The 12,460-nt window shown below is 38.5% G+C and overlaps 1 protein-coding gene across 3 annotated transcripts in view; it reads right to left on the bottom strand.

Moving 5' to 3' along the window:
- Positions 1-1,199: 1,199 nt before the first annotated feature.
- LOC145536998 (uncharacterized) overlaps positions 1,200-12,460 on the bottom strand; it is a 77,654-nt gene continuing 66,393 nt past the window's right edge. For all 3 annotated transcript variants that reach the window (XM_081567381.1, XM_081567379.1, XM_081567380.1), the window contains one exon: positions 1,200-12,027. In XM_081567381.1, coding sequence (XP_081423507.1) covers positions 10,319-12,027 — 1,709 coding nt within the window. In that variant the 3' untranslated portion in view covers positions 1,200-10,318. The remainder of the gene's footprint in view (positions 12,028-12,460) is intronic.

The raw sequence follows: 12,460 nt of genomic DNA, 5'->3' as shown, positions 1-12,460 counted from the left end.
AAAACCCAATCAGGCTTTTTATAGTAACCAACAAGCTGATTCCAAAATTCATTTGGAAATATAAAAGACATATATGCCTAAGCAATTGTGGAAAAGAGTAAAGTTGGAGGACTTATACTATCTGACTTCAAGACTTATTATAAAGCTACAGGAATCAGTGATGTTACGGTAATACAGAAGTTACAGCAATGCCAATAGTGTTACTGGCAGTAAGACAAACAGAAAAATAGAACTGAAGTACTTCCAGAGGGACTTCCCTGGTGGTCCAGTGGCTCAGACTCCGCACTCCCAATGCAGGAGTACTGGGTTTGATCCACGGTCAGAGAACTAGCTCACACTTGCCACAACTAAAGACTCTGCATGCCACAACTAAGACCCGGTGCAGCCACATAAATAAATAAGAACTGAAGTATTTCCAGAAATACAACCAATCAACTGATTTTCTTTTAACAGAAATGACAAGGTAATTCAATGGTGGGAGGATAACTTTTTTTTTTAAACAAATGATTCTGGAACAACTGGACAGCCATATGCAAAACAAAATGAACCAAAATCCTTTCCATATACAAAATTAAATCAAAATGGATAGAACTACATGTAAGAACCAATATTATAAAATGTCTAGAAGAAAGCATAGGATAAAATCTTAGTGACTTTGAAATTTGCAAATATTTCTTAACAATGACTCAAAAAGCATGGACTATGAAAGAAAGTATAAATACACTGGACTTAACTAAAATTAAAAACTTTTGCTCTTCTGTTATTCAAATGAAAAGGCAAACTTGGGAGAAAATATTTGCAAAATATATATCCAACAAAGGACTTATATCTAGGATATATAAAGAGCTCTGACAATTGGGCAAAATAAAAGATACACCAACCAAGGTGATATAGATTGTAAATAAGCACAAGATGCTCCATAGCATTATAGGAAAATGTAAATGGAAACCACAGTGAGATACCATATGATTCCCACAAAAATGGCTAAAATTTAAAAGGAATAATTATACCTAGTGAGGGCAAAGATATGAAGCAAATGGAACACTTACATACTGCTGGTGGGAAAGTAAAATGGTACAGCACTTTGGAAAACAGTTTAGTAACTTCTTAAATAGCTAAATACACACTCAACATATAACAAAACTATTCATTCCCAGGTATTCACACAAGAAAAATGAAAGCTATGTGCACACAAAGACTTGCATTCCAATGTTCGTATCACTTTTATTTGTAACAGCCAAAAACTAGAAACACCATAGATTTCTATCAACTCATGAATGGATAAACAAATTTGGTATATCTATACAACGAAATACCACTTAGCAGTAAAAAGTAATTAATACAGACACATGTAACAACAAAAATGAGTCACAAAATAACTATGCTGAATGAAAGAAGCCAAACAAAACAAGGATACCTACAATATGATTCCATATATATAAAACTGTAGAAAATTCAAACTAATTTGTAATGAAAAACAGATCAGTGGTTGCCTGTGGATGGGGGGGCTGTAGGGAGGGAGGGATGAGTGTCAAAGGGTCATAAGGAAACTGTTAGGGGTAATGGATATATTCATTGTTTTTATCGTAGTGATGGTTTTAAAGGTACATACATACACCAAAACTCACAAAATTGTACACTTTAAATAATTTCCATTTACTATATGTTATTATACCTCAATAAAGTTGTAAAATATATTCTGGAGACAGTGAGAGAAATTTGAAAATGGACTGGATATGCGATATCATATTCAATATCATATGAGAACTAGATTGATTATGATAATCTAGGTATGGGGGTGAATGTCCTTATTTTTAGGAGATGGATGCTCAAGTATTTGAGTATAATGTTCTAATGTCTGTAATTTGCCATCAGTTACTCAGGAAAAAATTTATGTATACATTGTTGAATCTAGATGAAAGTTATGTGTGTTAATTGTACTGTTCTTTTGATGTTTGTACACGATTGAAAATTGACATAAATAAAGTGTGGGGAAAACACAATATTGTTATATTGATTTATTGCCTGTCCTCTTAGGAAGAGAGACATGATCTTTATTATCCTAGAATGTAAGTAAATCTTCTCCGTGAATGTCTCCAGGGAGGGAGACATCATCGATCTTTATTGTCCTGAAATGTAAATAAGTCCGAGCACACTGGCTATTAATGCCTAGACATTAAGAAACATGAGAGATTCATGGAGAAGAGCCAAACATAAACAACCAAAAAGAATAATGATATGAAATGAATGTAGAGCAGTACGAAATGGATGGAGATGACAAAGACACATTACATGTGCATAACTGATGTCCATGAAGAAAAGATAGACCAGATTAAAAAGTTCAGCAAAATAACACTTCCCTGAAATAAAAGGCTTGAATCATGATTGGAATATCTCACTATAACCCAGTCAAAATCAGTTTACAAAAATCAAGACTAAGGCATACACTTCTAAAGATCCTTAACTTCAAGCATAAAAAAAGAATCACATGGCAGAAACATACAAGAAAAATAGCAGGTTAATCTAAGACTTCTCAGTGGCACCACTCAGTTTTAGAAGAGTGATGTTTACCAAGTTCTCAGGAAAAGAAAGTGTAACGTTCACAATCACGGTTCATTTGGGGAAGTGGATTAATTATGAGTATAATGAAATAAGGAATTTTAAAATATGAATTAGACCATGCACAATTGTGGGAATAGCTGGGGAAGTAAAGGTATGGAAGGGGAAGTTGGAAGATTAGAGAAGTCACTAAACCAGCCTTTTTGAAACACTGGCATGGGTGGGTAAGTCAGTGCTTGCAAGAAAATCTGAGAAGCTGGGCACATTCAGCTGCTTAAGTAAGACTGTGAAAGGGGAGCTGATGTCTTTGTGGGCTGCAGCCAGTCATTGAGTGGCAGGCCGAAGGCCACTGTAGGTCAGCAGGGCTGGGAGACAAGTGAAAGTTGCTCAGTCTTGTCTGATTCTTTGCCAGACCATGGACTACACAGTCCATGAAATTCTCCAGGCCAGAATACTGGAGTGGGTAGCTGTACCCTTCTCCAAGGAATCTTCCCAACCCAGGAATCGAACCTGGGTCTCTGGATTGCAGGCGGATTCTTTACCATCTGAGCCACCAGGGAAGCCCAAGAGTACTGGAGTGGGTAGCCTATCCCTTCTCCAGCGGATCTTCCCAACCTAGGAATCGAACTGGGATCTCCTGCATTACAGGTGGATTCTTTACCAGCTGAGCTACCAGGGAAGCCCTGGCTGGGAGACAGAAAGGGCAGAATACAGAGTGGAAGAGAGTGAAGAAATGTTAAGACCTAGGTATTTCTGCATTTGTTCTTCTCTGAATCTAATCTAAAACTTCTGGAGTAATGGTTGCTCCTTCATTTTGACCTCCCAAATCTCATGCAATTTCTACTTTTGGCTGACTCTAACTTGGAATCACAAAGGACTCTTGAAAACACATTTCTCAGCATAACCTAGACAACAATAGAGTAATGCAGCCCAATAGCCTAATATCTTTTCTACTGGAAAAATTTTGTAGTGAAGAACACCACCTGAGTTCAGAAATCCCTTCAAATTTGCTCAGTAGTTTTCCTTAAATTCACTTCTAAATAACACCAAAGGTAATAATGACCTCCTTGTCACAAAATCCAAGAACCAGTTTTCCATCCTCATGTGAACTGACCTTTAGTCTGGATAGTCCCTCCACTCAAGCATTCCTTGGAAACACTCGGTTGTCTGAGTCACTTTCTCATCTGGTATGTTTTCTTCTCTCTGGCTGCTCCTTCCCATTATCCTTTATACATGAATCTTTCTTGACCTGGCCCTCAAAAGGTGGTAACAAGCCTTGGTCCTTGGCCTGCTTTTCCTGTTACTCTAAACATTTTCTTTAGGTAGTTGGAGACTAAGACACCACAGATAAGCCCTCAAATCCCGCCCAATCATAGAAAATGGCAGGGGGACCTTGGCAGGCTCAGGAAGTGGTGTGTATCTAGTATTCATCAAGAACTCCCCATGCATAGTTCTAAGTGCTTTATACAGGCAAATGCATTAATTTATTATGAGTAATTGTGTACCCCCAAAGATATGTTGAGGGGCTTCCCTGGTGGCTCAGCAGTAAAGACTCTACCTGCAATGCAGAAGATGCAGGTTCGATCCCTGGGTTGGGATGATCCCCTGGAGGAGGAAATGGCAACCCACTCCAGTATTCTTGCCTGGAGAATCCTGTAGACAGAGGAGCCTGGTGGGCTACAGTCCATAGGGTGTGCATAGAGTTGGACACTACTGAAGTGACTTAGCAGTAGCAGCAGCAAAGATACATTGAAGTCCTGCCAGTACCTCAGAATGTGAACTCACTTGATAATAGAGTCTTTACAGAAGTAATCAAGTTAAAATGAGGTCATTAGGGTGGGCCTAATCCAGTATGACTGGTATTCTTATAAAAAAGGGAAAATTAGACACAGAGACAGACACACAGAGGGAACATGATGTGGAGACACTCAGGAAGAAAATGGCTGTGTGACTGGAGTGATGCATCCACAAGCCAAAGAATACTTGAGACTACCAGAAACTAGGAGAGGAACAGGAAACAATTCTTTCTCCAGTGCCTTCAGAGGAAGTGTGGCCCTGCTGACACCTTGATTTCAGACTTCTGGCCTCACAATACATTTCTGTTGAAGCCACTCAGTTTGTGGTACTATATTATAATAGCCCTAGGAAGTTTATACTCATCTCACGTTGAATCTATGAGATAAGTACTACCATGAACATTCTTTACAGCTGAATAAATCAGTACACAGAGATTACTAACTTGCTCAAGGTCACAGAGCCAGTAACTGGTAGAGTCAGGATTGAAACCCTAGCCATTGGTTCCTGAGCCTATCTACACAGCCATTATGAAAACTGCCTCTTAATATTTTGAACAGCATTGGTAGGTTGAAAAAGGAGTATATAAATAAATCTTAATATGCAAATAGTTGAATAAGTTATTGCATATCCACCCTGCAAACTATGCAATTATTCAAAAAAGTTATTATTCAGTAATAAAGCAAGCAGAGATAATTGTGTGACATGATCTCATATTTGAAAGTGAAGGAAGAAACAATCCTTATACAGCTTCTATCTGACTTTAAGCATGTAACATATGTATATCTATATATAATTTATATGAGCACAGATTAAAACATGAAAGCATTCATAGTAGTTAATTAGTATTGGTTATCTGTTCTGGATAAATAGTGGAGGAAAGTCAGTAAATAATAAATGTATTAGGTAGCTTTTTCTGGGTAACAAGCCTCCCAAAACTTAGTGGCTTAAAACAATAAACATTTTAATCAATGATTCTGTGAGTTGTTTGGGATCAGTGGGGTTGATGGCAGACCTTTTCTAGTCTAGAAACAGATTGCCCTAAAATTTAGCAGCTTAAAACATTTACTCTCTTGTGGTTTCTGTGGGTCAGGAATTCAGGTGAGGTGCAGAAGTGCGTCTTTGGCTGAAGGTCTCTCATGAAGTTGCAGTCAAACTGTCAGCTAAGGCTAGTCATATCTGAAGACTAGATTGGGAGAACATGCTCCCAAACTCACCCACATGGGTCTTTCCATAGAGCTGTCTCATGCTTCCCCTAAAGTGAACCAACTGAGAGTGAGAGCATCCAAAATGGAAGCCCCAGTCTTTCTGTAACCTCTCTTGGAAGTGATATCCCATTACCTCTGCCTCATTCTATTCATTAGAACCAAGTCATTAACCTGGTGCAGACTCACGAACAGAATTATAGAAAGGTGTAGATACCAAGAGGTGGCGATCATGATGCAAGGTCATCTCAGAGGCTGCTGACCACAGCTGGCCTGACCATGGTTACATGGATAGAATGGCTTCATTCACATATCTTGCAGATGAAATCTACTCGGTCTAGGGTACCTCAACTGGGATGACTCATCTCTGCTCCACTGCTGTTCCATAAGGTCTCTCATAGCATAACTCAGGCTTTTCCACACTTGGGCTCAGGATTTCAAAGAGCAGCAATAGTGGGCAAACCTCAATGTGCAAGTACTTCTCAAGCCTCTGCTAGTGTCATATTTGCTAATATCCCATTGACCAAAGAAATGGCCAAATCCAGTTTCAAGGGCTGGAGAAATGGACTCTACCTCTTGGGTAAAGTGGTAAATTCATGTGGAAAGGGGGCATATATTCTGATAGTAGCGGCCAAAGGAGACCATCCAGACTTCTGGATTCTGGCTAGAATGCAGACACCTGGAAAGAGCTTAGCTCCCATTCTTACAATTAGAAAAAATCCAGGTAATCTACAAAATCATAACTTTCCTTGAATTCATCAGGGAGCGAATGCCATAGGGGAACAAACTAGTTTGATATATAAGACAAATGCCTCAAAGAAGGCAGGAAGTTATCACTGGGTTATCTGTGGCAGAGCAGGAAAGAAGATGGGTCCACCACAGCAGAAGTAAGAATTCAGCAAGAATCTTAAAAAAAGTTCTAAAAGTTGAGTGTGGGATAGTGTGAGAATATCAGAGCTCTGAGAGCTGGAGACATAGGCCCTCACTTGCAGGTTCTTCTCCATAGACCTCCACTGGTTGCTCATAAGAAAAATCAGGGGTAGGGTGGGAGACTGGAGAAAGCCTCTTGCAGTGGTGTAGGTCTTTAGGAGCACAGCTGCTGATACAGAAATGGCCAAAGCCCTGATGGGACTCTGCTCCCTCACAGAATAAAAACCTTAAGCCACTGGGTGAAGTGCAGCAAACCTTGTTGCTCCCAACACATAGGTAAAGATCTACTGTAGCTAGAGGAAAGGAAAAGGGAAGGGCAGGAAACCTTCCTAAGTTCAGACCATTTAAAGCCTTATATTAATACTAATGGGAAGGGCAGGATCACTGAAAAAGCTCCACCTTCCAAGATCTAGGGATATAGGGCCTAAGACTAAGGCTGGTCCCAGACAACTCCTGCCCTCCCACTCATCAGGTTACCAAGACCCAGGTAATAATAAAAGTCTGCTACTAAGGGAGAGGCAAGAGCAGACAGAGAGAGCCTCTCCATGGTGTAAGCATATTAAGAAAGGCCTAAAGGCAAGGGTGGTGCAGGAATACTGAGAAAAATTATCTGGAAAACCAGTGCCTACTGGAAGCATAAGGTAACACTAGCGAAATTTGAAGTCATTGATACATTGCAGGTAAAGAGAGCAACACCACCACCTAAAAACCAGAACAAATCCTGACTAGCTGGCCTCAATTCCTCTATGCCAATGACCTATAAGGTAAGTAACATGTCTACTCCCAGGAATTAAATATTTACCTCAGTTTCTACTATCCTACATATAACATCTGACATTCAGCCAAACATTACATGCAAAACAGCAAGAATAAACAATCCACTGTCAAGAGACAAAGCAATCAACAGATCCAGATTTAGTTGATCTAGTTGTTGAAACTGTCAAACAAGAAGTTTAAAATAACAATGATTAGTATGTTAAAGAGGGTAGTAGAAAATGCAAACAGGTATGAACATGTGGGGAATTTCAGCAGAGATGAAAACTCTTTCAAATTCAAATGGACAAACTAGAAATAAAACAAAAACATAACTGAGATAAAGATTGCCTTCAATGGGTTCATCAGTAGATCTGACAGAGCCAGGGTAGAGGTTAAAATCAGTGAACTTGAAGATAGGTTAATAGAAATTATCCCAACTGAAACACAAAGCAAAATAATGACTGAAAATAGGCATACATATAGGGATGGAAAATTGTAGTATTTTCTATCACAGTCTCTCTTCCGATAATAAATATTTACATTATCACACCAGGCAAAATATATTCACCCCCATTCCAAAACCTCCAAACATTTATCCCAAATTAAAACATCAGGCTCAAATCCAAGACCTTAAGTCTTCTGTATCAGATTCAGACATGGCTGAGGCTCCTTGGGTGCAGATTCTCAGTTTTTTTATCCAGAGACCTGTGAACTAAACGACAAGTTATATGACCACCTCCCTAACTCAACACACACACGTGCATACACATAAATATAAATATAATAGTGAGACAGGTGCAGGACAACTGTAACAGATACTTCCATTCAAAAAGGGAAGGAAAAAGAAGCATATATCAATCACTGTTCAATAACAATTCTGAAATCCCACAGAGCAAATATTGTCAGGTCTCTCTGCTCCAGGGGCAAAAATGTTTCTTGTTTAGGTCATAGTTCTGCCTGGGAATGGCTTACCAGCCCATTTTAGTACATTGTTCTTGGATCTTCTCTCTGAGATGGCCTTCTTTTCCCATAAGAAATGGCCCATGCTTGCAGCTGAGTAACTTTCACAGCTTGTTCCTGTTCACAGAAGTTAAGTGCGGGGAGTCCATTTTTCACTTTGGACTTTGTCAATCCTTTTAAGTCCAACCTGGAGGTAGTTTTGTTAGTAAAACTCTGTTAAAAATTTTGCAAGTTTTCTATGAATCTGGTTTGTATTTACTCTATGTCCCAAATGCAATATCAACAATTCTTTTAAAGATGGGCTCCTCTCTACTTTAAGCAGTGAGTCAGGCTATTGGGACACTGTTGAGAAGTTTTTAGGAGCTGTTTAGCTTAGCTAGCAGGGTCTCCCAAACACCAACTTAAATATTTTACACATTTTAACAAAGGGTCTTAGAGCCACATCTATGATTTGATCTCTACTCTGGAGGTCACTTTTTCACCTTGAGAATATTTTGATGGCTGGAGAGACTGGAGATGTGAAGCAGTTATTTTCCAACTCAGCCAAGTCCTTGGGTACTTCTTCTGAACTCTGCAAATGGAGCGGTTATTTACTTAGTTCATATTTTTCTTTCTGCATTTTATTATATGCAGCTAAAAGAAGCAAACAGATACTTCAACATTCTGTTGGAAATCTCTTTAGCCAGATCCACAAGTTCATTTGGTATATTCTCTATCTTTCCACAGAGCATGGTAGCTGTTTTGCTATTTTTTCCCTCACTAGACAACATGGACTGCCATCTTCTGCAGACTTTCTTAACAGTTTTCCTCATTGCTTTTCCAGTCTCCACCTGCTGCCCAGGCCCAAAGCTGATGCCACATGTTTTATATTTTGATACAACACCCCCAGTAGGTGTACACTTTTATGTATTACTCAGCATTTGCTGTGTAACAGACCACCAAACTTAGCAGCTTAAAACTAATCATTTTATGTATCTCATAATTCTCTAGGTTGGTTGGGATGACTGGTGTGGCTCTTCTGGTGTGCTGGCATGGCTGGGGCTGGAGGTTGAAGAAGACCTTACTCCCACGTCTGACATTTGGTCTAAGGGGCTTCATCTGGGTTGGTTCATCTCTGTTCCACATGGTTTCACATCCCTTAGTAATCTGAGCTTCTTCACATGAAGGTCTCAGAATTCCAAAGAGTGGCAAAAAAGGGTAAGTCTCAAGGCAGGCTTTTCACACCTCTCCAGCATCTTCTTGAATCTCTTTGTTTAATGTATATTGGCCCAAGCAATTCACATGGCCAAACTCAGAGTCAAGGAGTAGAGAGAGCGAGCTTTGCCTCTTAATAAGAGAAACAACAGTAATACTACAAAGAGGGGTGCATAAAAGGATGAGAGAGAGCTGTGGTTATTTTTGCATTGTACCACAATGAAGGAAGGTAAAAATATGATGTCATGGAAACCAACATGTATGACGGGATTATATTTATGTGTTTGTGTAAAATTATATCAGCAGATGAGTGTATGTATAAAACCATAATGACTTTAAAACTGTGGATTCACATGAGCAAAATATTCAGTAGCAAACATATTTGATAGACACAAATACATTAAATAAAAAAAAGAATTTCAGCTCAATTATTCCTTCCACTGTGCAATGTGTTTTGCTACAAACAGATATGAGATCAGGTCTATACATCAAATATATTATTTTGTTGTCCTACCTTTCATTTTGTTGTCACTTTAAATTGCTTAATACAACACAATAAACATTACTGTCATTTATATCATTTTTCATACTCTATCTATAAAGAATTTGGTAATAATTTGCCTTATAATACTTTCTACAAGAAGGCTTTTCCTAATGTCTCAAACTGATAACATTTTCCCCAGTATGAATTCAATTATATTTTGTGAGGCTGTGCAAATATGGAGATTCCTCATCATTCAATGCATTCTTAGAGGGTCTCTTCTGAATAATTTTTCTCATCTCAGGTGAAAGAGCATGACAAATTCTTTTTATTACACAATGCATTCAATATATGATCTGTCTTGGTTGAATTTTATAACACACACTTAGACCTGATTTCTGTGATAAGGCTTTCTCATTTTCAAGAAACAGGGTTACTTTCATGTATGAATATTGCGATGCATACTCAGAACTGATTTCTGAGTGAAGCCTTTTCCACAGTCACTACATTTATAGGGTTTATCTCCAGTATGAATTGTCTGGTGTTTATTGAAATTTGACCTGTCTGTGAAAGCTTTCCCACATTCTGCACATATATATGGTTTCTCTCCTGTGTGAATTCGCTGATGTACTTTGAGATGTGGTTTCTTTGAGAAGGATTTCTCACAGTCAGAACATTTATAAGGCTTCTCTGTAGTATGGATTCTCTGATGTGTAATTAACTCTGACTTCTGGATGAAGGCCCTCCCACAATCAGCACAAACATAGGGTTTCTCTCCAGTATGAATAGTCTGGTGTTTATTGAAATTTGACCTATCTGTGAAGGCTTTCCCACATTCAGCACATATATAAGACTTCTCTCCAGTGTGAGATTTCTGGTGAGTATTCAGATTTGACCTGTTGGTAAAGGCCTTACCGCAGTCATTGCATATGTAGGGTTTCTCTCCTGTGTGAATTCGCTTATGCATCTGGAGTTGTGACTTAGAAGGGAAAGATTTCCCACAGTCACTGCATTCATAAGGCTTCTCTCCAGTATGAATTCTTTGATGTGCAATCAAGTGTGCCTTTTGGATGAAGGCCTGCCCACATTCAGTACATATGTAGGATCTTTCTCCTGAATGAATTCTCTGATGCATTCTGAGTGTTGATTTTTGGGTAAAGGCTTTCCCACATTCACTGCACTTATGGTGTCTCTCTCCAGTATGAATTTTCTGATGTACACTGAGGGCTGAGTTCAGGGAGAAGCCTTTCCCACATTCACTGCATTCATAAAGTTTTTCTCCAGTATGGGTTGTCTGATGCCTTAGGAGAGATGACACTTGGAAAAATGATTTTCCACATTCATGACATTTATAGGGTCTTTCTCTAGTATGAATTTTCTCATGAATAATTAATTCTGAATTCTGGATGAATGCCTTTCCACACTCAGAACATATATATAGCTTTTCATCTCTATGAACTCTCAAATAAATACTGAGTAGTGGCTTCTGTGTAAAAACATTTACACATTTCCTAAGTTCATGAGGTTTATCCATAGTATGAATTCTCTGAGGTGCAAAGAATTGTGACCTCTGGGTGAAGATCTTCCCAAGTTCAGTACACATATTTGCTTTCCCCCCAACAGGAAATTTCAGATTGTGACTGAGTGCTTGTTTGAAGCGAAAGACTTTTCCACACTGACTGCTGTCACAGAATTTCACTCCAGTATGCGTATTTTCATGGTTAGTATAAGAAGAGCTCTGGGTGAAAACCTGATTGTGTCCAATAATTTTATCAAAGTTCTTTGTTGCATTGCTTTCACTATGAATATGTACATCTAAATTATGCTTTAAGTTCTTTCCAGATGAGTTACGTTTATGGGGTCTTTTCTGTGAAGGAATACAATTTGGGCCTGGATGAATGAATTTTCCACTGTTTTTATATTCATAATCCCACTCTGTATTCAATATTTTCTTATTGATGAAAGCAGCATGACTCAGAGGTTTGTTCTGCTTTTCCTGGTAGCTTTTTATCTGTTCAGCATCTTGCCACAGTACTTCTAAAACGGAATACAATGAATCATCTTTTGCATCTTCACCTTCCATGTCACCATGAAATGAAACTTTTTCAGAAATTCTTTTTTGTGAGGTTTTAATCCCAAACTTTCCATCTAAAAAGATAAAAAAAGTAAAATGACACAAAGAATACATAGCAGAAGATTAAGAGGTACACTTAAGTTAATCCAAATTGGTCACAGAGAAACCAGTAAACCTGATGATGATGATGATGACAATGATGACAATAACAGAAAATACATAAGTAGCACTTATTATGTGCCAAGCTCTTACATGACCTGGTGGTACAGGCATTGTTCTACAAAACATATATATATATATATATGAACTCATTTAATCCTTTCAAAAGCCCTATGAGGTGTCTTATCCACCACTGTAGATAAGGAAAGTGAAGTTCAGCATGATTACACATAAATTCAGTACTGGAGACTGGAGTTCAACATAAGCAATCTAGCTCTATTTTGGTAGCGGATATCAAGTAAGGTGGACTGAAGATTAAACAGAGAAGGGTTTTAAGGGGAAGCATCT

Source organism: Giraffa tippelskirchi, chromosome X (assembly GCF_054371585.1).
Source record: "Giraffa tippelskirchi isolate mGirTip1 chromosome X, T2T-mGirTip1v1.2.pri, whole genome shotgun sequence".
In the NCBI taxonomy this organism is placed as follows: Eukaryota; Metazoa; Chordata; class Mammalia; order Artiodactyla; family Giraffidae; genus Giraffa; species Giraffa tippelskirchi.
This window is presented reverse-complemented; position numbering and strand designations above follow the sequence as displayed.